Source organism: Patagioenas fasciata, chromosome 2 (genome assembly GCF_037038585.1).
Source record: "Patagioenas fasciata isolate bPatFas1 chromosome 2, bPatFas1.hap1, whole genome shotgun sequence".
Lineage (NCBI taxonomy): Eukaryota > Metazoa > Chordata > Aves > Columbiformes > Columbidae > Patagioenas > Patagioenas fasciata.
In genome coordinates, this window is record NC_092521.1 from 131,652,342 (window position 1) to 131,678,458 (window position 26,117).

At 38.5% G+C, this 26,117-nt stretch overlaps 1 protein-coding gene across 3 annotated transcripts; it reads left to right on the forward strand.

The window, feature by feature from the left end:
* Positions 1–7,450: 7,450 nt before the first annotated feature.
* DAZL (deleted in azoospermia like) lies at positions 7,451–25,269 on the forward strand. 3 transcript variants are annotated; one of them, XM_065831729.2, is made up of 11 exons: positions 7,451–7,666; positions 12,276–12,410; positions 12,797–12,888; positions 14,248–14,299; positions 17,713–17,779; positions 18,118–18,251; positions 19,655–19,732; positions 20,539–20,589; positions 22,670–22,774; positions 23,499–23,594; positions 24,366–25,269. In XM_065831729.2, exons 1-11 carry the CDS (start codon positions 7,661–7,663, stop codon positions 24,417–24,419), a joined length of 870 nt encoding a protein of 289 aa, XP_065687801.1. In that variant the 5' UTR covers positions 7,451–7,660; the 3' UTR covers positions 24,420–25,269. The 3 variants fall into 3 exon arrangements, with proteins under 3 accessions (XP_065687801.1, XP_065687802.1, XP_065687800.1); XM_065831728.2 differs by having other exon boundaries at positions 7,459–7,666; positions 23,496–23,594; XM_065831730.2 differs by lacking the exon at positions 23,499–23,594.
* The last annotated feature ends 848 nt before the right edge of the window (positions 25,270–26,117 follow it).

Sequence of the window (26,117 nt, forward strand, 5' to 3'; positions counted from 1 at the left end):
CTTACACAACAAGACTTTTTGGCATAACGTGCTTGCTATAGAGACTGAATAAACTTTTTTCAGTATATACATGCAACTACAAGTTCTACTGCAAATGCAGTTACACAAAACAAGTAACTTGGATAATACACCCTATTTCTCCTCTAGTGGAACACAGCCGCTTTCTGCCCATTTGTCATGTAGATATGAATTGTGTTTACATCATTAGACTTTGTTGATATGACCAGTACAAGGGCAGCTTTACCAGTAAACCTGTCAATTGTATACAGTCATATGTAAATAATCCTCAGCTATTCAGCACTGAGTCTGTAAAAGGTCTGTAGTCACAGGTCTAATAGCTGTTAAAGAGCTCACTCAACGTGCTATTAACTCTCAAATAACCAACGACAACTCAAATATCCTACTGTTGACTGTTTAACTCTTTGTGTAAGAAAGGAGAACACAAGCTAGAAATGCAGTGTTTCCTGTAAATATTTAATCCTGATACTGAAACCAGCAGGTGATCAATAGCAGTCATTGTCCTCTTCCTTCTCACTTCAGTCAGGAAGATGTCTGTCTAATGGCATCCATAAATAAATTCAAGCAGCCAAATGCTGCTGTTTGGGGACCTGAGAAAGGTTTTGGGTGACTCATTACGTGCCAGGTGGGAGATCATCCTAAGCAAGTGAGAAGCTTTATCCGCTGTTTCAGCTCCTGGAACGAGCTGATGGGGCAATGTTATAAGCCCTTTTAGCCTAAGTATGGATCAGCTATTTTGCTTCCAAAAACCATAGTGTGGGTTCTAACCTGCTGTCTGCAAATGCAGCAGTCAGCACAGCTGTGAGGAACTCAGTGTCAGGTATTTGCATCAAGATGTAGTTTTCCTTACATGAGTAAAACGGGCAAAGATCCACTGGTGCTTTCCCATCTTCTTCATAGTGTCAGCACATAGGACGAAAACTTTCAGGGAAGGTAGAATGCAATTTGCTTGTATTTAAGAGAATAATAAACCCAGGAAGTAGAGTTCAGTGCAAGAGGAAGTTAAAACTAGAAATCAGTATCAAGAAATCTGAGACATCACAAGATACAGAAGCCTGTGGACTTTAAGCCATAGTTGAAACCAGCCCAAAATCAGAAAGATTTGTCCAAGATTCAAAATACAAGCAGACATCTGCAGATTCAGTGTACCAACTTTTCTTTTTAGGATTTCCCAACTCTATACACTAGTGTACGAGAGTCTGGATATGCACATGAAGACTTCAACCAACTATTTCAACCATGACAAATGCCTATGTGATTTTTAATATGTTGTCAGAAACAATCTTAAGAAGCTCAGAGTGTTTATAACATATACTGTAAATAGTAATTTTAATTAGAATTTTGTACAACAGAAGGCTTAAAAGTACTGTTATCCCTCTCTCGGCTCTATACTTTCTAGTAGACAATTGTTATAAAAATAAAAAATGATAAAAAACAAACTGTCGGGTTTATTTCATCAAATGGAAAATGTACACTTTGTAGAAGTAATTTCTTTGCTGAGGTCTCTCTTGGTTGAAATTTAGGCCATAAAGAATGGGCCCAAATGGTATATGCAAAAAGGTATCTTTGGACTCAGAGACATAAGAGGAAAAACATTTCAGTTCTCAGAATCACTGAATTGCAGGGGGATTTTTAGTGTTTCTCCAGAAAGAACTATTCACAGTACTCAGTGTACCACGTGAGCACCCATTAGGCTCAGAAGCACACTGAAATCTTTCAGAAGCCAACAGCTGGGCAAAAGATGTGGTACATCAGGGTCAAAGCAGACAGTTGAGAGGGTTCTCTGAGCCCTGGGTGTATGTTTCCGTAAAGGCTGGCATCCGACTATAAAGTGTATAGAAAAGCATTAAAGGATGCTGCTTTTCCTCCTCCTCTTTCTTCTAGAGCAGATGGAAGAGTGATTCTCTGCAAGGAAGCAACAAGATTACATTAGTAATGCAATTAGTAATAATTAGTTTTACTTTGAAGATTCTTTATACTGTATTGATAACTTTTAGGACTCTGTCTGATATTTTGTTTATCTAAACAGGGAGCAGCTAGCAGCCTTGGGATGTATGTCTCCTTACTTATTTGCATAACTTCTGTGGAAGATATGCATGGATGTTTGGTGATTACACTCCCTGAGAACATGGGTTTCACAAGCTTCATTTTTAGGAAGAAAGAATCCAGGTTAAGGAAAAAAAAAAAAGCAAGAGAAAGAGGAAGCTACATAAGAATTGGGGATAATAAAAGTGATTAAATAAATTCATTCATTTCTTTTGCATTCTATTACATCTTCTGTACCACCGTATTTTCCTATTTCAAAGTTTTCCTTTCTAAAATAAAACTAATTTCTAGACTAATAATGGAAATACCTTTCTCGTTGATATATAGTTCCCTTATTTCTTAGTCGTGTACCTCTTCAAAAATCAGGACCTTGGCACCCAAACCACAATGTTAGAGTTTGGTATTAAAAAGAAATCTTTTCCAACCATGCAGTGAAATCTGTGTGACAGACAGTATTTGTTCTATATGTCTGTTCTAGCTTCTACATCCTGTTCTTTCAACACAAGAGGCACTATGGTGAAACGCCCTGAAAGAAGGGACACAGCCCCTGTCATTGCAAGCAACTTGTGCTCCTTACCATGCTCAGGGAAGAAAAGTTTTGAGAGTCTCTAGGGTCAGAGGAAAGGTAGAAGAACGTGCAGCACACCCAAGAAACATTATGATGAGATAAGCAGACATTTCCAAACTCCCCTTGCAGCAAAAAAACTTCCTAGAAACTAGAGGCATACAATATGTAACGATTCAGAGCAGCCCTTGCCTATCCACTCTGTTTCAGTGGCTTCTCAGCTCTTAACAAAGTTGATTCTTTATACCCAATTTTTATTTCTATTCCATCTTATTTAGCGTTTTTTTCTTTCACTGAAAAAAAAAAAAATAATTATATATATATATATATGTATTTATGTATATATATATATCTTGCCCTGTTTAATTACCAGTGCAAATAAAGTCAACCTTTTGGTGTTTAAGCCTTTTTCACCTTAGGAGAATTCATTTCAAGGACAAGACCTAGGGAAACACACTTCCAAACTCCAGCTCAGCGGTCTCATCACACATAAGCAATAGTGTTCTGGATTTCTGTTTGGAGGGCAGCACGACACCTTGGACCTGAAGTGGCTGATCTGTGCTGAGCGTGGCTCCTGCTGCAACTGAGGCCTTGAGTCAGTGACACAGGGAGGCAAAGCAGATTAATCAAACGCAGGAGCTGCTGCCCTGGGAGAGACTGAGCAAGCCAGGGCAGTTGCCTACTCACCCATTCTGAAAGCTATTAACCTGAGAAGAGGGAATATTGTTAAGCCTCTTCAGTCTGAAAGCTAACACAACTGAAGGGTAGCTACTACAGGGGCATATAAAGTCATGAATGGCATCAAAATGTGACAAAAGGACAAACGTTGGCTTTTAAGACATAAAAGAAATGGCTTTAATGAAATTATCAGGAGAAAAACCAACAAGTACTTTTTCTAAACAACGCCTATTTGCCCTGCAGCACTCAGTGCCAAACTCTGGTGTGCAGGCCTAAGTCTAAGTAGAGTTCAAAAAGTTACCAGATAAATATCCAGGAAAAAATTACCATGTATTATTGAATACATTACCAAAGGGGCCTCAAGGGATGCTTTTGAGGTTGCCAAACACAAGGAGAAAACACAAGCAAGGAAAATCACTCTACATCTGTCCTTTCTTCACATCCTTTCCCTCAGCACTCCTGCTGGCGATCGTGAACAGATCCTGACCCAGAGGGACTTCTAATCTGAACCAAATAGAGCCATTCTTACATGTTCCTACATACTTGTACAACTCATTCTTGTAAAATGTTTGGATGAAGAATATTACATATCTGGACAATATATTAGTTGTGTTTTTTTTTTTTTGCAGTCATGCCACAGTACAAACTAAAGCTTTCCCACAGTTATTCAGGTAAAGTTATTCAGGTTAAAATTTAATGAACTAGTCAGAATTTCAATGCCTAAGGGCTAATCGCAATTAATTGGTAGTGTTAAATATAACTTTGACCACAGAACAATCTCATACAATGATTTCAGCATTGTCCTGGCTTAGATTATAGGTAACTCAAGTATGTTCAGTTTAGGTGTTAAGTTTTCACTGAATTATTACCTGTATATTGCATTGAGTTAAATTTATTATCAGAGTAATTAAAGTGTTCTAAAGTAATGCAGTTCCTAGAATAATAAGCTCCCAAAGGAATTCCACTACTGAAAATTAAGACTGTGGATTAATGTTCAAAATAATACTCATGCAAGTCAAGGAAAAAAACAAGTAATTTTATTGGAATTTTATACATGCAGAAATTCAGTGTGTCTTTTAAAAATAATTTGTGTTCCATTACTTCTTACAGAGATCGGGGGAAAAATATTTTTTTAAAAATCAGTCAGGAAATGATCCACTACTTTTCAAGGGATTTCACCATGCCATTAAGAACATTGATTCTGTTTTGCTTACTGAAGTAAATGGAAACTCTGCTAGTGATCTCAATGTGAATTATAACAGCATGTACTTTTTTTTCAAGTACAGATGTTCACAACAAAATCATGGTATATCCCCTTAAATAGCTCTCCCAATGCAAACAGCAGTAAAGGAATGTCCAAAATTTAAGTAGATCCAGCATGATCCTTTAAAGCTGACTGCTGTGAAATGCATGTGGCATTCGCTCTTCAGGACGAAATAGGAAACTCAGAGAACACATTCAAATTCTGCCTGGTAACTCAGCATCTTTTTCTTAAGCAAGTTTGCCCAGGTGTCTAAAAACTTCAAACCTTCTTCTATTGTTCTAATAGTTTGAATATCTCTTTTATGTCCCTCTACATGTCCACATTATTTCCTAAGAGCAGTTAGCTCCTTTAGCTTCACAGACTCAACCTGATTCTCAAGAAAAGGTCTCAAAACGGCAGAAAAGTTCCAAGAAATGCTACTAAAATTCAGATACTGTATGATATTCTTGCTATCCAGTTTTACTTCTACATCTAGGAAGACTAAGTCTAACTTGATCTTTAAAGTATGTACTTCTGACTATTAAATTATAAGATGTACCTAGCATTGTCTGTATCAGATTGATGACTTTTCACCAGACTTTTTGTAGAATCCTCACTCTCTGCAGCCTCTGACATCCCAAACCAGAGACACCCCCTGAATTACTTTGATTTACCAGTAACCCTAATGAAAAAAAAAAAAAAAAAGGCAAACAACCTAAAGGCAGAAAGCCAAGCCCTGATTAATCTTTATGGTAACATTGAGACAATCACACTAACTGATCATAGCTCCTGGATTACTTAAAATCATAAGATTCCAGGACAACACAAGTCAGCTAAGATACTCAGTTTTTTTATTTTCAATGTTTATTAAAGGGAACCAAATGGTATAGAAGATTATAAAATTATTTTCTTTTTCTGTTACTTAGTCCGTTGAACAAATGAAGTTATTTAGCAATAACCCTTCCGGTAGTAATATTAGTAAAAGAAACCAAGACAATAATTTCCTACTCCACTCCTCCCACCTCTTTTGAAATTCATATATTCACAGTGGAAAATAAATTACTCTCTCCTTTGCCATAAGCAACAGATGTTCTCCAATTTTAGAAGCTAATACTGAGTTTAGGAAAAAACAGGACAGAATCCCAACTCAAACCCAGTCCACAGAAGCTCAGGATACCATCACAAAACTAGAATCTATAATGCCTTGGTGAGGGTGACATTTTTTTAGCAACTACACTGCTCTGCTATTACAATGTAATCATGCTAGTTTTGGTAGAAGAGGGCAATACTCTCCATTTCCATTATAAAAGGTAAAGAACTATTTTTCTTGGAATGGTATTGGTTTTATCACTTTCAGGACAGTTATCCTGCACTTTATAGCACACAGGGGCTCCTTCTAGTTAGGGTCATAAAAAAGGAGTAAGGAAGGTAAAAAACCACCCACATCCTACCCTCAGTCTGGCTTCTGCTCTGTTTTGGAGTATTAAAACTAGCTTTAGTTTCAAGAGAAATTAAAAGGAGAATTACTCTTTTTTGCACTTAAAAAACAGTGGTACTAACCTATTGCCACTCTTAAGGCCAAATACGAACTCATTTTATTGAAGATATGTAATATTTTCTCTACCTTTTTGGACAGTATTTTCAATACCTCAGCTATTTTAAATAAAAATTAAAAACATCTGATATGGTATTGTAGAACATCTATTTTATTTAAGTAAATGGGCATTAGTTGCATGAAAGCCCACACATACACTTACCTTTAGATAATACAACAATCCCACTAGCTTTAACAAAATCCCTCCTGCAATTAACATAAATACATCTTCTGTGATGAAAGCTTTGTTATTGCTAATACCTAAGCCTGCTCTGGGTCCAAGTATATTTAGAGCAGCAGTCTACTTTCGACTATTAATATCAGTATCTGAAAAAAGATGAATACTTGGTACATTGTTTAAAAAAAAAAAAAAACCTATGCATTAGAACAAATAAAATCTCACAGGAAAAAAATAGCTTACTTGTTATATGCACTTCAGTTTATCAATGTAGCTTTGTACTTCCATTTTTCATCCTGAACAAGCATCATTCTTAGGCCTTTGCCATTCAAAACGAACAAAGAAAAACCAAAAACTAAACTCCCCCCCCCAAAAAAAAAAACCAAAACAAACCCCAAACACAAACCATAACCCAAAAATCTAGTACAGTCGAAGGCTCAGTTTATTTTGGTGAGGCATCATAAAATCATTTAAGTTGGAAAAGACCTTTAAGATCAAATCCAACTATACATTTCCCCTCTCCTTGAAACTTGTGAAAATCTGTATCTGCTCTGAACATTTGATACCAGTGGCAAGCAACTGCTTAAAACTAATTTTCAAAACCCATTAGAAGCATGTTATTACTGTAGAACCAGAAGGTCTTCCGGAGAGGTTTCCTTCTAGTAAATTCTTGGGAACTGGTGAAGGGAGAGCAGGTTGGTTTCCAGTGCAGGCAGCAGAGATATGGTGGCAGCAGCTTGCTCTAGAACAGCTGTATAACATTGGTTCATGAAAACACTTGATGAAAAAGCTTCAGCTTTTGTCTCAAGGCGAGTGAAAGCCTCTTCAACAACACACCACTCTCAAACCTCAACAAAGTGCTAGCTCTCGTCAAAATGACAAGCATGTGCTGCTACCACACAGCATTCAACAGCAAGGCCACAAATAATAACAGTCCCACCTAATCTCTTAACAAAGAGAAAAGGCACGGAGCCCTCCAGCCTTTGTCTGCAGACACTGCCAAAATACAGAGAAGAGCAGAGCCGAGCGGGGCAGGCCGAGAGGTGAGGAGCCCCCGGAGAGCCCCTCAGGCCGCGCCGGTGCCGGCTGTGAGGGGGCGGGTGTGGCCTCTCCCCGCCCCTTCCACTTGGGGCTACTTAAGGAGACGAGCGGTACCCCACAGTAGCCGCCTTTCTCTAACCTAAAAAAAAAAAAAAAAAAGAAAAAAAGCGAAAAAAAAAAAAAAGAAAAACCATAGAGGCCTGTACGGTGTTTATCTTTTCTGAAAAGTTCGTATTGTTTTTGCTTTAAAGGCCTCGTTTATTTTTAAGTGTGTGGGAGCTTCCTCAGCTTCGGTGAATGATGGTGAGTGGAGAAGAGGGGAGGGGAGGGGTGCCGTGGCTGGCCCGGGGGGCAGGGGGTGCGCTTGGACGCTGAGCTGTGGGGCGGCTTTTTGCTGGGGGCTGCAGTGGAGCGGAGGCGAGGGCTGAGCTTTAACGTTTTTGGGTTGCTCTCCAGGTGAGGAAGGGGGAATCCTCACAGCCGCCGTAGTGCCACTGTCTGGGCTGAACCCCTGAAGGTTTCTGTCATTTTTAATATCTTGAGGGTTTTAAAGTCTTAAGAGAAGGTGAGGGACTAAAGTCACAGAGGGCATACGGCAAGTAAAAACCCTAAGGTTTGTGTGAGGGCAGGTGTCAGGGCTCGCAGCCATCGGCTCCGTGGCCTGGTGCGGGCTTGGCGACGGGAGGCGCTTCACACCATGAGCGGCCATTTTGTGGCGGCCCTGCCACATGGCGCCGCTCCGACGGCCGCTTTTTGCCGGCAGGCCGGGGCTGCGCTGGCGCCGGGCGGCTCCGTCTGCCCCTAGCTTGCACTCCCGCCCCCACCTGTCGTTAGGGTCTGGCTGTGGAACCCTTGCCCCCGGCGTCGGGGGCTTTTAAACAGCTTCTATTGTCCTCAGAGGGGCACCTTCCCTCGCCCCCCGCGTCCCCTCTGGTAACGACTCTGTTAATGGCGACGTGCCAAGCCCGCATAGACTGGAGGCCGTTAAATGGCTGTGGGGCGGCGGCTCCGTAACGCGCTGGCCTCAAGTTCTCAGTTTTATTTCTACCTGCCAGAAAAAAAAGGGCTTCGTGTAGTGCATTATGGACTCCATGCGGTCAGTGGGAATTACTGACTGAACCCGCACGTTGCTCCTTCACCATGCGACTTGCTGTTTCTTCAGGATTTTATTCTTTTTTTACCTGAAAAATTTGCGACTGTAACCCAGACGCTTCAACAAAACAGTAGAGTGTTCTGTAAAAAAAAAAAGCAAAAGTGAAGCTTTGCCAGTCGCAGGCGTTCGCGTGTTACAGCACTTGCCGATGGCTCCACCTGCTGCCGAGCGGGCAGGCGACGCTGCGCTACCCAGGCGGGAGTCATGTTCTGTGGGGAGGGCGCTGCCATGGAAACCGGCTCCTGCGCACAGAAACTGCGCAGCAGAACGCGTATCGGGGGTTTAGATGTTTAAATTTTAAAAAGTTCAGTACCTGTTTTAAACAAAAGATGTGTGAGGTCGGGGAAAGATAGGCAGATGCCTGAGAAAGCAGGGACTTGCGTGGCCAAAGGAAAAGTAAAAGTTTTGATCTAGTGGTGCATCACACTGAGTGATGTTTGTAACCCGCTTGAGTAGCTGGGTGTTACCACCGTCTGGTCCTAACGGTGTCCTTTTCCACTATTTTTGGTCAAACGTAACTAGCTTCATTACTGCTGTAATCAAAAGGTTAGTCCAGTTTCCTGGCATCGGCTCGGACTTGATGCTGGAATAATGCAAAGAGCAAACTGATGAAATTTACCTGCTGGTAAGAGGAAGGAATAAGGAACCTTTTAATTTCAGTAGGCTGAAAAAAAGTTTAATAAGCCCTAAGTTCCCTGACATCCAGAAATTTTATTTTGGAGATACTGCATGAGATGGATAGACAAATCAAGCTCACTTAAGGTGTTTTTGAAGGGGTGGGTCACTTAGGCTGATGGTAAAATTTCAGTGTAGCAAATTCGTAAATTTCAGGACCTTCTGTATTTTGAAAACTTGTGAGGGGCTTAGGCTTTGTACACTGATTCAGCAGCAGTGTGAGTTCTTTGCCTGGTACTGTGTAGAAGTACAGTTGTGTACATAATACTACATTAGGTATTAAAATAAGAATTACAGTTTGCAGTGTTAAATAACTTTGTTTTAGATAGCGAAGTACTTTGTTTGAATTGGCAGAAGTTTTTCATTGTAGTACTGAAGACTTGAAAAGTAACTTTTGAAGGAGGAGATTTTTGTTTCCTGTCTTTGTACCATGAGACTTTTCCACTGTACTTTTTTCAACAACTGTTCCCTTTGAAGTTATAAATATTTAAAAAATCTTAAAGCTTGTTTTTGCTATTGACCAGTTTTTAGAGTGCCTAAGCAGCCTGTTTACACTGTGTTTTAGATATTTGATATGTTAAAGCATTTAATAAAGGTATTTTCATGGAAAATGGTTTTACATCAGTAGTGTAAGAATCAAATACTGGACTTCCATGGCAGGCATGGCCACCTATGACTTGCGTGCCAGCAGTATCTGTCTGCCTGCCTACTGTCTTGTGCTGGTTCTGGCACTTGCTGGGTGCCTCTGCTGTGAGTTGTTTCACTTTCCAGGTTGTCAGAGAAATTGTCCAGCAAAGTGAATACTTCTGTTTTAGCCTGGTTCACTGAAACAGGTCCAGAAAGAAGCAGAAGCCAGCAGTTAGGTCAGCCTGAGGTTGCTCTGGAGCTGCAGTCTCAAAGTTCAGGTGCCCTTCAGCTGGGGGTACAGCCACAGAAGTGGTCTTCTGCTCAGCTCTTGCTTCACTTTTGCCCTTGTTGTGTTCTTGCATTAGCACAAGTGTCTATGTAACTGCAGAATGAGGTGGGATCAGAAGTGGATGTGTCTGAAAAGGGCTACAAAAGTTTTCTCTTGTGAAACGTAGGACTGATTTCCTTGCATGGTGATGTCCTTGTACAATAGAAAGGAAGGGTGATAACTGCCCTTCTGTTTACAGCAGAAATATTCTATTACACAATTCTTACCACCATGGAACAATGGAAGTTTTGGTCTCCAGCTTCACTGGGGGGTAGACAGAGTTATTAAAAGGCAAAGGGAAAGGAATTACTTGAAATTTTTATTGAGAATTCATGATAGAAGGCATAGTAATTGAGTAAATTGAGCATAGGCAACGGTATCTGGTGTGATGGAACCTGATTCTAATATGAAGTGGTTTTGAAATGAATTGATGGCTTATTGCTTCTCGGAAGAGGCTCAGCCTCCTCCATTTCGTCTTCTGCATCTACTGATCCTGAGGTGGATCTGCTACTTGGCTGTTAGCATAGTAAGCTAATACAGTTCTCTAGAACAGAAGAATACTAATTGGGTGAAAAACTGCTTGCTTTGTGTTAATCTGCGTGCCAAATTGAGTTCAGGCAGTTTAATTTGAACTGATAGGTGTTAAAACTTGTGCAGAAGGAGGTGCAGGAAAAGGAAGAGATGGGGCAAACCCTCTCTGACTTTCAGTAATGGCATGTTGTAAATTAGGTTCAGTCACACTGATACTGTATTTGGAGGGTGGAATTCTATTTTTGGTTTTGTTTAATTGCTGGGCAAATTGTGCCGCCTGTATAGTTTGATTCCTGTAGTTTTCACATTCCTTTACTAGATGTACAGTTTGAATGAGTGCTCATCACTCAGAGCTGTGGTTTAAATGTGTATTAAAGATAAAAACTTACATTGAAAAGTTGGATGCCATCTACTGCAAATTATTAGATTTCAAAATACCGGCTAAATGACTAAATCAAAGTTTGGGGTGTCTGAAGTAGAGATAATGCCGCATCAGATGAATCATAAGGAAAAACCTGTTAGTGTTTTGAAGTGCATTAATATAAAAGGATGCGTAACACTGAACTGGTCATGGTAATTCTTAAAGCCAGGCAAAGCATGGCACATAGCTAGAACTGTTCATTCAGGAGAAAGATAGAAGGGATTGAATCTGTGATGCCTGTGGTGCTTATGTTGTGTTTTAGTTCTTGTAAATAACTTCGTTAAACATGTTTTGAGCCTTATGCAGAGTATGGAACACTTTTTTTCTACCATCGGTTGCAAGAAATGGAATTGCGTGTGGTCTGTTCATCTGTATTACTGTTTATGGAGCATTGTATCTTCTCTGCACTGAAGGAATCTATAATCCCTAGATTGTGACAAAACGCTGTAGAACCAAAAGGGTGCATCTGCAGCCTGGATGTGCAAAGCACATTGTGACTATAGTTGCTCTAGAATCTTAACATTTTTTGCAGTTCTGTATGTGCAGTGCATGTTTGAGAACCTACTATGGTGCAGACAACTCAAGTCTTCAGTCATTCGTATTCCTGTTGTAGTTAATGACTTTTTTTCCTGAGAAAATGAATAGCATTAATATTCCATCAAGGTCTGATTTTTCCCTTCTTACAACGAACTTGTGGTGTAACCGTGTTACCTGGGTGCTGAGGCTGTTTGTAAGCTTATGCACATCTCACATATTTAAAGTTTTTGACCAGGAAGATGGTGGAATTTATTCTGTTGGATAATCAATTTACAGTATCTTTAATGTTATTTATTAAATCTGAAAGGAGTTTGGTAAAGTTCTGAAATCACTTATTTTGGGGTTCTCACTGTGTATTTAGTAAGAGCAACAATGGTCATGGAGCTTTACATGGTCAGACAGGGCTACTTAAAGTAACCTAGCTTTAGATTTTTTTTTTAAAGCTGCTTAGAATAATCACTTCAACTTTTTTTCCAATGAATGGTCTATTTGCAGCAAGTACTTCTGTTAAGTAGTTGTAAAGGTGCTATTGAAATTTGTTGTCCCATACTATGTTGATATGAAGGTGCAGGCACTCTGGTATCTGAAAGTGTACTATAGTAACTTTACTGAAATGTGTATATCTGTTTAAATTTTTCAGTCTGCAAATGCAGAGGCCCAGTGTGCAGGTGTCTCCGAGGACAATACCCGTTTGTCAACAACCAGTCAAGGATATGTTTTACCAGAAGGAAAAATCATGCCAAACACAGTCTTTGTTGGTGGAATTGATATAAGGGTATTTATGTATTTTTAATTTTTTACGTAGGTATATGGCCCTTCAGTGGGAAGGAAATGGGAATTCAATTACTGGGGGTGTGTGGTGGTGGTGTTGGTGTTGTTTTTGTGTGGTGGTGGTGTTGGTTTTTTTGTTGTGTGTGTTGGTTGTTTTTTCTTTTTTTTAGTCAATTTACTGATCTTAAGGTATTGCAGTGTCACGGTATCTTTGTCATTGGTATCTTCACCCATCTTAAGGTATTGTAGTGTCATGAAGGAATGATGAAACGGTTGAGTAATTTTAGTTCTTACGGTAGAAGATGGGTTTTAAAAACTATACTGGCTGCTTTAAATTAGTTCTGAACAGTTGGAGGTGTTTGAACACGTTAAAGACTTTGTTTCTTTCAGATGAATGAAGCAGAAATTCGGAGTTTCTTTGAACGATATGGTACTGTGAAGGAGGTGAAAATAATCACTGACAGAACTGGTGTTTCAAAAGGGTGAGTAGAACTTGAATTTAAGTTGCTGCTTACGTGGACACAATTCTGTCATTATATGAGCAGCTGCTTAGCAACATACTTGACATGCTTAGGTCTTAGCACTAGGTTCAGTTTTCTGTTGTGTTGAATTAACATTGTGAAACCTGTAAATGTAAATTGCTCCTAAATCTGTATAATCTTATTTAAAAAACCTGTTTCTTTTTTTTTTTTTTTTCCTGACTTCAGTCTATCTGTTCAGGGAAAAGAGGGTTATTCTCACTTAGCCAGTGGAAAGAAAGCTTGAAACATGTGTGATACTTATGCAGACAGTTCTTCCAGACAGTTTTTCCGTAGAACTCTCCTGATGGCCAGAGTAGTTGACAGCAATCTGGAGAGAGTTCAGGATGGTTAAGAGAAGGACTAGATGATTTATTCAGGGCAATGGGACTGCATTCTTCTGGCACTGAGATAAGTTACAGAGAAAACAACTAAACTTGTTTGGGTGAAGAGTGAAATTAAGTGAACAAACTCGAATCAAAGGAAATATATAAAAATTCTGAATTGTCTGTGGTGAAGCATGTAAATTAGGATGTGTAGGACCTTAGCTTTTTGAGTTCTGGGGAAGCTTTTGCAGTTTAAGTTATCCCTGCTTTGAGAAGGAGTCTTCACCTCTGGAGGTTCCTTCTACCCTACTTTTTTTTAAGATTCTATGAGTGGGTCTGAGAAAGTCACATTTTTTTACCCTGGGCATATGCAGAAACATGTGAGCTGGAAATCTGTTTCCTCATATACCTTACTGGTCTTCATGGTGAATTTTGATGTGCAATTAGCCAGTGTATATTCTGAATACCAATAACAAATTGGGATAGTCTACTGATTGATACAACTGCTCTGAAATTATCTTCATTTTATAGACTAGATAAACTAGGGGGGGCAGTGAAATAAATTGAAAAACTTCAAGGATCCCTTCTCCCAGTAGTGTCAGTGTTCCTGTAATGCATGCTTTGATCCAAACCTCTGTGGTAAATACAAAATTTGATGGTAATCCAGATATTAACACTTAAAAGGGTTGTTGTGTGTGTTTTTCGTAGTAGTATCAACAAAAGTGCTCATTTTGAGTAGCTCAAATGGAAGAATAGCCCTTCTATTTAAAATCATCCTAAATTCTGGTATTCAGTTCTTTTTATGTGGCCCAGTAGTATATGCTACTGGTTAGCAGTACATACATTTTCACGCTGAATTCTAAACTAATGCTCTACTTGATACTTTCGACATGCAATATAATGTACCTGGTGTATATGCTATTAACTGGTCTTGTTCAAAATAATTTAGCTAACAAATCAAAATCTGGTTACTGAATAACCTGTTTTTTCTTTCCAGGTATGGATTTGTATCTTTCCTGGACAATGTGGATGTTCAAAAAATAGTAGAAGTAAGCTCTTTGTCTTAAGTTATCTGAAGAAGTTGATATGTGAAGGCTGGAGACCATGTTCAGGGGAAACCAAGTCGTGTACCGTGTAGAGTAAATTAAGACAAGGGAAGTCTAGGGCTGCCCAGAAAGTAAACCTGCTAAAATCTCTACTGGTGGTAGAATCTCTATATTTCTGTAAGAAACAAAATTAGTATTAGCCTTGGTGTGCTTGAATGTTTCATGTATTGTATTTCTGGTTCTTCTCACTCCTTTGTGTGCTTGAAAACCTTGTGGGTTTTTTTGCAGCTTGCTTTCTGTATTTGATGATGGTCATAGAACCCTTGTGCTTATGGCAGATACACAGATCTGTCAGTTTTACTATTGGGAATAACAGTGACATAGAAAACAGCATTTGTTTTTTACTTAAGTCTCAGCAGTTTAAATATGTGTTTTTTTCTTGCTGTACTTATGCATTTGGATGTCACCTGGAGTGCAAGTATTTTTTAAACCTCCTTGACTTTAAGATGCAACTGTTCACATGTCACTTGGTTTTCCTGTATTTCACACAGGAGATAAAGGGGCAGAACTGTTTACAGTACTTCTGCTTTTAGAGTTCAGTATCAGAAAAATTCTAAATCTTTCAAATTTCAACACTTAAAACCAAATCTGTTGTTTGTTTTTGGTAGCTGGTCATACAGATGAAACTTTATTTTCCCTTTTTCATCCAAAACTGTGTGCAATGACTGTGAAAATAGCATGTATTGAAATACATTCTTCTGTTAAGTCTTTGTCTCAGAAAATTCCCGTGTCTCTGGAGGATGAACACTCTCTCAGTTGCTTCTGAAGCTCTCAGATAGGGAAGTAGATCTGAAAGACAATTACAGATAAACATGCCATGCACAAATTTAGCGTTCTGTGGTGTGTTCAGATGTGTTCACTGGCTGTCCAGCTCCTTAGAGGGGAAAAGAACATGTTTGAACAAAGTAGACGGCAGGGAAACTGCAGCAGGAGTTTCTTGATTCTCACCAAAAGGCTTCAGAAGCTTGCTGTTCTTTTAAGTCGTGTGGTATGCTGACAAAAATACTGCTGTATTGAGCAACAGACTTTATCTGAGCATACTTCTTTTACCATGGGTTGCATTTATTGTACTAGATCAGTGTGGATTACCCACTCTGGGGCAACAATCTCATGTAGAGAGCTCTTGAGTAGCATTGTCATTTGAGCCATGTATGTTGCTGATTTTTCTGTGAGCATTTCTTCAAGACTAAAAGCCTTCAGTGTATGTCTATTAATATAGTATTTACTGATGTGGCTTTGTATCACAGAGGTCTTAGAAGACCCAGAAGTACATGGCAGATTTTCTTTTTAGTGCAAGTTTCAGGTGTAGAGGCAGTACAAATTACTATCTTGGCAGGAGGAGGAAGCGTGTCCAGATAAAAATCAACTTACAAAGCTTTTGGCTTCTGAAGGGAATGAAAACGGGGGAATAATTAATATCTACATTTTAGAACTTAAGTCAGAAGCAGAGATACCTCATTAAACCATTTAAGTAATTACCCGTGTTGAGTGGTCATAGTGTTTTATGTAAATAAACAAGATAAAGCTTCTCCATGATTAGAATCACTCTTCATGTCTGTGTTTATCTGCCTATCTCTGTGCACCCTGAAAGTATTTTTCTTCTGATTTAGCTCTGATTCTATTTATAACTGCACTCTGGTCCAGAGTAAATCTGTTTGCAGTTCAGAACAGAAATCTACTTTCTGCTTTGAGGGGAGGCCTGTCTTCCAAGTGCTCTCATTGCTCAAGTAGAAGACGTGGTTGTGGTTCTGCACACAACAGGATTGCAGGATCAATGAAAAAAACACCTGTCAAACTCTTGAGGTGTTCTTTTCCGCCTGTGTCATACTTTACTCTATTTTTATCAGTTTATGAAGGTGATCAAATAACTTTACTATTATTCTACTTATTTTTAAAGTTAAGTTGCTGTTACATGTTCAAAGTGCTTTCCTTAGCAGAAATGGGAGAAAAAGCTTAGTGAGGTGTCTGCTAGAGCTGCAAATTGCGTATTTTCTTCTGAAGCAGGCAGGTTTTTAGAGTTGTATGAGATGGGAAATCTGCATCTGCATCTAATAATTATTTTAATACTTGGTAGTAAATTTGTGTTAATTGGGGTAAGACAAATCTTTCACTTCGGATGTATAAAGCATTTGTAAACCTCAGTGTAGCCCTCTGCACTGTAACACAGAGTATCTACTTTGAGTAGTGTTGTGTGTGGTGTGCACACCTTCATAGGTAGGGAAACATGTTTCTTGTTACCATCTTGGCAGAGAGTGCAAGATCAGACCCAAAGGTGAATTCCCTTTATAGAATTTTGTGTGGAGAAGTTCGTAAGTCCCTGAATAAACATATCTGCTTAAATGTATTAAAGCAACATTGTGTATTCTAGACTTAAACTGTAATCTTGCAGAGACAAAAATCTTACAGGTAGTCTTCTATAGTCAGTCCAAATAGATCTTGAGGTGTAAGGACATTGTGGTGCCATTTCAGGCTACATCCATTGGTGAAACTGAGCAGTTTCTCTAAAGAACACAGAATCCAGCTTCTGCAGGGAGGGAGAGTGCTTGAAATTTTTCTTCAGTAATTGATCCTTGGAAGTCTGAAATCCTGCCTTCTGTGTGAACAAGCGTTTGGGTGGAACTTGAAGAATAAGTTTCATATGTCTTGAGCATTTGCCGACTGCTGAGGGGTGTTTCCAGCCCTGTTCTGAGAGTCTTTCAGATGCTTGCATTCCTGGGTTTGAGTATTGTAGGAACGTGTGAACCCTATTTGAGTTTCATTCTTTCTGGATTAGTCTGTGTGCTGCATAGGTGCTTTGGCCAAAGTAGTCAAATACAAGCACATTTCTTGGATGTTCTGAAACAATGCACATGAATTTCACTAGAGAGAATACGGTAATATGCGGGTAACAGTAGTGCTTGGACAGCCTTCTGTTTCCTTTAATATCAGGTGGACAGCTTTAACATGTTATGTGAAGCCTGTTAGGAAGTTTGTGGGAAGGAAGGTGAGTAGTGTTGTAATGGGGTTGCCAGGGATAGGCTATTGTCACTCTACATTAGCAGCCTTCCTGAGGCAGGAACAGCTAAAATGTGTGTATAGAACCAAAAGACTGGCAGTCCCTGACAGGGTAGTTGCAAACTACTAGTAGTGCTTGTTGCCACTGAGGCAAGTGATACATAATAGGTTTGGAGAGTTGGTGAGTAGGCAAATGGATGTAAAGATGAAAGGCATAAGGTGTTGAGGTGGGAGAGAAGCATGGTGGCGGCTGAGCCTGTGTGTGAGTTGATGACATGTAGTGTAGAAGCAGGGTATGGTCTCTTTAAAATAATGCCACCCACCTCACTGGTTGTCCAGCTTACAGAAAATCTGTCTTTCAGTCACAAATCAACTTCCATGGCAAAAGGCTGAAGCTGGGACCAGCAATCAGAAAGCAACAAAACTTGTGTAAGTATATATAAACAAATTTGTTCATATTACAAATATGTGTTACATTTTTTTCTTAATTATAGGCTAACATCCTTGCTAATCCTTTATATCTGATGTAATATGTGTATTACATGCCTGTATGTTAAACTTCGGTTCTGAATTTTATGACCTCACTACTTGTCTGATGTTGTACAGTTTTGACAGTAAAACTGGGGTTGGTAGCACAATCCAATACAGTTAACGTTGAGTTAAACCTGAGTCAAAGCACTTCAGTTTTTTTGCAGCTTGAATTCAGATTACCAATGAAATGCATGATGCAAATGCCTTAATACTCTGTTTCTTTGCTTTAAAACAAGGTTCTTATGTGCATCCCAGACCACTGGTCTTCAATCCTCCTGCACCACAGTTCCATAGTGTATGGGGTAATCAAAATACAGAGACATACATGCAACCTCCAGCTGTAATGAGCCCAGTAACACAGTATGTTCAGGTAAAGCTGTTCTTGCCACTGATTTTTGAATCATAATTAAATATTTTTGAAGGTGCAAGTACATACAACATCAGGAATATGTATTGAGATTACAATCTTCTCTTACCTGCTTGTTTTCATATTACCTTTCCCAATAAGAAGTGCCCGACTTAAAACAGCTTAAAAAATGCTGGCAATTTTGAAAAATTACTCAGTGATGTGTAATGTCTTTATAAAACAAGACAGGGAAATACTTAGTATTTTGAGAATGAGAACTTTTAGAAGGTGGAGCTAAGATTAACTTATATAACAGTTCTTAAGTGATCTTGTTACTTTTTGCTGATGCACTTCACATAGCAAATGCATCCAGATATTTAACGTACTGGTGCCCTGCCTCAGAAAAAAAACCACAAACTTGAAAATGTGGCAGTTTTGTGTTGTGGTGATGTTTGTGTTTTGCTGTGGTGGTTTTTTTTTTTCTTGTTAAATCATGGAAACAGAAGTTGACAGTGATACTTTCTTGTTTCTGAGCTGCTGTGTCCTTTTAAGAGCACCGTGTTACAACACCTGCTGTTAATAGCTGTGACCAGTACAGTATGCCTACAGGATGTGGCTTTATTGGTACTTCAGATAAGCATTGTTACTGAGGTGTGGGCAGAGTACTTTTGACCTTGTTATGAGTATTACACTGTGAATAGAAGGCTTTCCAGATTACAGCCTCTTCCTGTGTTAACCCTATCTGATACGGCAGTACAACAGGGCAATATTAATTGCAAACTGATTCTGTCTTGTGTATTTTCTTAAGCAAATGAACAAACTGCAGTGACTTGCAGAAATATTTTTCTAAGGCAGATAGCTGGATAGTATCACTTCTATTGGAAAGTGAAATGGTGTAGGAGAGAGAAACTAATTATCTTAAATGCTGGAATGTATCTTTAAATATTCTCTGAAGAAGCTGAGAAGGTTCCAGGTTAACATGGTGTCAAAATACTTGCAGTGAAGGAATGTTAGGAAGTTCTCTAAGCTATAATACTTACCTTGCTGTTAGCTCCAAGAAACTGGTCTTCAGGCTGTAGTCTGTAATTTCATGGTAGTTGGTCTGTTTCAAATCTACTTTAGAAAGCTTGTGGGATGAGTTGTACTTCTGAAATGACTTAAAAGATCAGCTACAAGCAAATGTTGGATTTTTAGATATGTAATACACATTAGAATCGAAATTGCTAGAGTTTTGTCGTGCCTGAAGTGCTGAAGCCCCATGGGAAATCTGTAAGGGTTCTTAAATAATGATGCTGCTTTGAAACAGGAATTCAAGTAAGAATGTGATTGTATATTTCTAGAAGTGTGCTTCTGGCTTGATAAATACATCTACAAATATCATATTTTTACCTTGCTTCAAACTTGAATTTTTAAGTTTTCTCTTGCAGACATATCCGTACAGTTCACCAGCTTTATTGATACAGCAACAAGTTCCTGTAGGATATCAGCCAGCCTACAACTATCAGGTATGTAATTCTTTAGTAGTAGCAGAAAGGCTGTTTGATACCTGATAAAAACTGGAATGAAATAAACAATGTTACCTGGAGTCTGATCTTTGTGTTTCTTTTTCTGTGATTTCTATTTCCCTTCGGCTCCTGGTTCACAGAAATCAAAAGTAGAAACAAAATTACTGATGCTTTTGTCCTAATGTGATTAAAACTGTTGAATAAGTTAGCATACTTTTTTTTTGTTAAACACAGGATGCTAAACAACTTCCAAGTTAGCAAAAAGTACAAGGATTTGTGGTACTTTTTCTCATGGGAAGGAACTTGAGTTTTGCATTTCTGCACATTATACAGTGCAGGTAGTTGATGCTAGTTACTTAGAAATGTAGTCTGATAAGACTCAGCAAGAGTTCTGTATAGAGCTAAAAATGTCTGGGAAGATGCTTAGCCGATACAGTGACTTTTGAAGTAAAATGTGTGGGTAAGTTGTTTTATTGAAAGGGAAGCAGAAGTAGTTCAGTAATGGGAGGTTTGAGATGTTTTTAGTGTGGATGCTCTGATTAGAAATCTTCAGAAATATTAAAAAAAAACTTGGAATGAGAAGAGGAAGGAGGAGGTAGTTGAATCTGGTGAGGGTGACCTTGTGTGAAACGCTACATGAGGTACATGTGAAAAAGCCATCTTGCTAGACAGAAGACTGTAAACTATGGTTTAATGAAAAATCCAGACATGAAATATTATATAAATGATGACTCTTAAAGAGCAGTTGCTTACTTGTATTGGAAATGAATGAATAAATGCTGATTCTTGTCCAATTATTGTTTAAGGTTCAACCACAGTGGCTTGCTGGGGAGCAAAGAAATTATGTTATGCCTCCGGTAAGTCTACAAAGTTTAACTGATGGAACTTTGTCTCCTCTATTAACACACTGTTTTGACAGCTTAATACGTAAAAAATATGAAACTGTTTGTTGTTGACTGGATCTCCATGTAATCTGCTCTATACAAATTAGTAACTATTGAAAGAGTAGGGAATTTTTTTTTTTTTTAGGGTTTGCTACTGGCATAGTCCTTTTTCAGGAGCTACCTGGCAGAACAGAACTACCTGGTTTTTTTGATGTTACTCTATACATTCTGATCACGGAATCCTGGAATTTTAACATGGACAGAATTGGTTTTTCATGAACTGTTGAAGGAAAAAGAAGTGGTGACCTGATGTACAGTCCTGACTTAAAGGATCTGTATAATATTACTGCTTATTGTCCCACATTTTTCCAAACTCTAGAAGACCTCAAAATACCTGCTTTGTTAAATAAATACTGATTTTTTTTTTTGGCTCCTTTCAACAGCCTTTTTAAACTTATTTATCAGGCTGCCACAGGCTGTAGATGGTGTTGATGGCTTCTAAAGAAATTGCTTTCTTTGTGACTTTACATAAGTGACATCCACAAAAGAGGAAAAAAAACATTGTGTACTTTTAACAATGTTGGAACTTAAGCTTGTGTCTTAGATATTTTTGTGGTTCTTTGGGTATAATCTTGTATTTATTGAGTACAATTTCTATTAAGTGTTCAAAAACTGTAATAAATTTCTTAAGGATATTTCAGGCCAATTCCCAGCAGATGTCTGTAGAATGTCTGGAAGGTAAATGGGGAAAAATGAAGAAAATTGCGCATATATATTGCTGCCTGCGCACATCTGACAATTGTCTGGTTATATTAGAAGAATACTTAATGTGTACTAAGCTTTGCTTTCAGCCTCTCATCAGAGAAGCAGCCTTTTTCTTTTCATGGCAAGTCTGTATTTCTGTTAGTGAGAATTACCTTTGCTTTAAAGGGAGCAGAAACACACTGGAGTTCAGAAGTTGCTGGAATACTGTTTACCCTGTAGGCTTGAAATAAGTTTTATTGAATAATGTCCATGAACATGATACAGCTGCAGTATATCTCTTAAATGGTAGCAAACCAGAGCTTTTTGGCTGGGGGTACATGGTGGTTTGAATTAGTGTTGTAAGCTTGATTATATGAACAGACAACTTTTTTACAATTATCTCACAGGCATGTAAGGAGATAGGAGACTTCATTGTTCAGTCTACTGCTTTATACCTACCTATTTGTTTGGTGGATAGTCACAATTTCCATTCATAAATGGAATTACCTCGGTTGTGATGAGGTTGGATATGATACACCTTTTGATTGTTAGGGGTGGTGTTCAGAAAGGAATAGTCTTGCTCACACTTTAGCCTTCTGTATCTCCCAGTATCATCAGCTTGAAATTACAGTTGTGATGTTGAAGGGCTTTTGGGAGTATCTTAACAGATGTTGTGTAAAATCACAAATAACATCTTTAAGAATGATGTTGCAGGAAACTGAAAACTATCGTCAATTCTGGGTAAATATATGACTAATTAGGGGGGGAGGGTGTGTAGTTTGCCCCCTGAAATTGCTTAACCCTGCCACTGAGATCCTGGGAAAAGTGTTTTTCTAGACTTCTTTACATTTTGGGGAAAAAAAAAATGTATATTGGCATGAAGGAAAGAAACTGCATAGAGAAAAGTGACTCTAGGAAGGTCAGTGGTAGTAAATGTTCTGCTGCTTCTCCCATTTGACTTTAGTACTTAATCTCTTGAAGTTACTTGCTGGTAGTCTCATTCTTCCTGAATGCTTTCATTGCTCAATACGCTTGATGGCAAAACCCATGGATGAAGGAAGTATGTTGAGGAGCTGACTCTCAAGGGTGATCAGTGGCAAGAGAAGACATTTATTAGAATGTATCCTTCACAGAAGGGACTTGAACTGTCTTAATTAAACAGGACACAGTGTTTACCCCACTCATGAAACTTTTGATACAAAAGTGTGAAGATAAAGCTGGCATAGCTTATGGATTGGTGAGGACCAATGACAGCAAAATTGTGCATGTTTTCAGTGTTACTGGAACTGTGATATTTTAAACTCTACAGGTTTATACTTCAGTAAGCTATCACTGCACTGAGGATCCAGAATTTATACAGACAGAATGTGCTGTTCCAGAGCCCACACAGTCATCTACTAACAGTCCACAAAAGGTAAGTGCTATCTCAAAATTTTAATGATGATTTTTCTTGTCATACATCCTATTCCCAGAAACTTGCCCATGAGCGTTATGTGGTTTGGTGAAGAGGGCCTCTGACCAGTATCCTAGAAATTGAGGTTATAGTTGCCACTTTAGCCAGTTGCTCAATCCACTGTATCTGATTTCTGTGTACAACTTCAGAAGGCTCACATGTTTCCTTGAAACTATTAGTGTTTGTCTGGAGTGCTGAGGACTGTTAAAATGTTGTACTTAATGAAGTAGAACACACAAGGTTTTTAAGTGTCAGGGCTTTACTTAAATCTGCTGAGAATTACAGGGGAAATTGCAGTCACTAAGAAAGCGGGTTTGGGAGTACTGCCTGCTATCTTATGAAGATTTATTTTAAGCTTCAAACATGTGAATTGGTAGTGTTTTACTCCCTTCTGCGCTTTCTTTTGTGGAAGGTGACCCCAGTTTGCCCAACATCTAACTCTGAGTTCAGTTTTCTAAAGGAGACTTCATTTTTGCAGCTGTCAGCCTGTTCCACAACTGAACTGGTATGTCACTTGTCAGAACTGTTATGTTGTCCAAGATTAAGAGACAAAAAGCTCAGGAAACATAAGGCAGCTGAGAGGAATTCTGAATGCAAAGTAAACCCTGTGACACACCCACATTGCTAGTAGCGGGCTAAGAAAATGAGTATTGTTGTAGATGCACCTGTAACTGTATTTCAGAAGTCTGTGGACAGGAGCATACAAACAGTTGTATCCTGTCTGTTTAACCCTGAGAACCGGCTGAGGAACACCTTTGTATCACAAGAAGACTACTTCAAGGTACGTTGCAAAAGCAAAATCCCTAAAACACACCTGACCTTCATGTTGTTCACTTACAGGCTACCATAAAGATGAAGGGATTCATGTGTGGAATGCCATTTTAATTTTTTTCTTGTGCGTGCTCTGAGATAATATGTATTTAATTCTCAGTTGCTTAATGCTGGAAACAAGTGCTGAAATTGGATTCAGTGGATTTAATGCAAGACTGCATAAAAATATTGCTGAACAGTCAATTCACAAACACATAGAGCGTAAGACTGGCTAATAGTTTCTCAATGGCAAATTGCTGAAAGGGCAGTGGGTTACTCCCTAGTTTGGGCAGAGGGTGTGTTGAGTTTGAGCCTTGATAATTTTTGTACCTGTTAAGCACTCAATGTGGGTAGTGGCTCTTCATACTTGTGTAAAATCTCTACTCTTAAACCATGAACTGTAGTCCAGGTTGGTAGCTGGTAGTCATATTTTTGCTGAATGTCTTCAGTCTTTATAGAATTGCAGTTTTAACTGATTACATTTGAAATGGTGTATAACTTCTGTTGTTTATTGATGCTATATTTAAGACTTTGCTTCCTTTATTTTTAAAAGGATAGACAGGTGAATTAGGCGCATGTACTTGAAGCAGGAATACAGAAACTGTATTTATCAGTTTTGGAGGGGGGTGGATAGAGCACAGAATCTCTGATACTTTTCACAAAACTTCACTTGCTTTATTGTGATAATTATATATACACCCATATGTATATAAATCCTGTATTTTCTCCTATCCCATTCCAGGAGAGGAAGGCACATCACTTCAGAAAAGGAAGAGCAGTGCTCAAAAGTGTTTGATCAACAAGGACTTTAAAGTATCTAAATTCATTAACTTGATGTTACTACAGTTCAGTTTAGCAATATATGCAGTATAACCTTGTTCAAGAAGTTGCTTCAAGTTGAAGTTTGTGTTCCTATTCTACCTGTTCCGATACAGTTGTTCTTTTGCTAGAGTAGTTTGAAGTTTAAAGTTGCAAGAGTTGACAGACCTCCAGGTTTTATTAGTCATTTGCATGCTTTCTGTGATAACTAACTGGCATGTTGAAGAGTTTGTATGGGAGAAACGGTTTGCATGTGGATTTTATTTTGATCTTTAAGGTACAGTTTGCATGTTACACTTAGTTTTTCTTCCACCACAATTTAAGTAACTAATACTGACCAGTTACCTCTTGCAGTTAAGAAATGGAAGCAGTTATTTGCCCAAGAAGTTGTATTTTAAAACTGAGCTCTTAATCAGTGGAACAGAAGATGTCAAGTTGTAACTCAACTGAAGCCCTTTAAGTCCTGGTTTTCTTTAGACTACATAATCAATGTGGTTATGTTCATTAATGACAGTTTATGTACCTGCAGTCTGGAGCATCACTATTAGTTTTGGGAAAGTAATGAAGAGAATCCTAAAATTCCTACATGTAACTTAAGATGCAAGAATGTAATTAGCTGTATTGGCTACTCAGTAGAGTATGCTTTTTTACTTGGAAAAATTTTAGCAATACCTGTATGTTAAAATTGTGAGACAATACTGCATTTAAAATACAGCTTTGTTATGTGATGCAAACTGTTAATCAAAGAATATCTGTAAGCCTATTTTAATAATTATGTAGATTTTAGTCATGTGTTTTGAAATAATTAAAATAAATTTTTATTTTGACTTGGCTTTCCAAACTTCTAATGACATGCTAATATAATACTGGAGCTAATTTTAAACTATCTTGAGAAAGACCGCATAATAAAGATTTGTTAAAGCTATTGATACTTATTTCCCTGTATGAGAATTCCAGTTACTGTGAATCTGTTGTGACAAAATTAATTTTGTAGTTACTAGCTGTGGTTTTGAAGGAGTAGAACTGAGAACTGCATTCAGTCTTGTGTGTATGTTGGGCCCAGTCTACTTTTCTCCTATTCAAACACCTCAGTCTCTCCAGCCTAAAAAGCAAATTATGCCTCTCTTTGAGAATGTATACATACATTCAAACAGGATTGCATGTCGTGCTTTGAATTTCCAAAAGATTTAGGGCAGAGACTTAACCAGAAAGTAGGTATTAGTGAAACATGTAATGGCAAGGAGACTAAGTTGCTACAGACCTGAGCATGTAAGGGCTGCTTCTCAGGAGCGTTCTGGATGGAATCTTATTAGCCAAGGTGGTGAGGGAATAGAAATGACTAGATTTTGGAACCACTTTATGCAGAGTTGTTCCAGTGTTCTGACAGCATAAATTGATCTGAAAAGGCAAAGCTGTTAACCTCTGCTTAGACTGTTACATGTCACTGAAGATACTGTGTCAAGTGTTGCCTAAATATCAATTTGCCATGTTTTTCTCAGAATACTGTTGTAAAGATAATAGCTTGATTATACTTCACTTCTGTGTTAGCAGCTTCCTTATGAAGTTGTTTTTAAATCTTACACAGTTAAACTCAGTATTTATTAATAAAATCAATAAACCTGGAGTTTTTTTAATATCAGGACCCTTTCCTTTGCAACTTAAGTACCTAAACAGT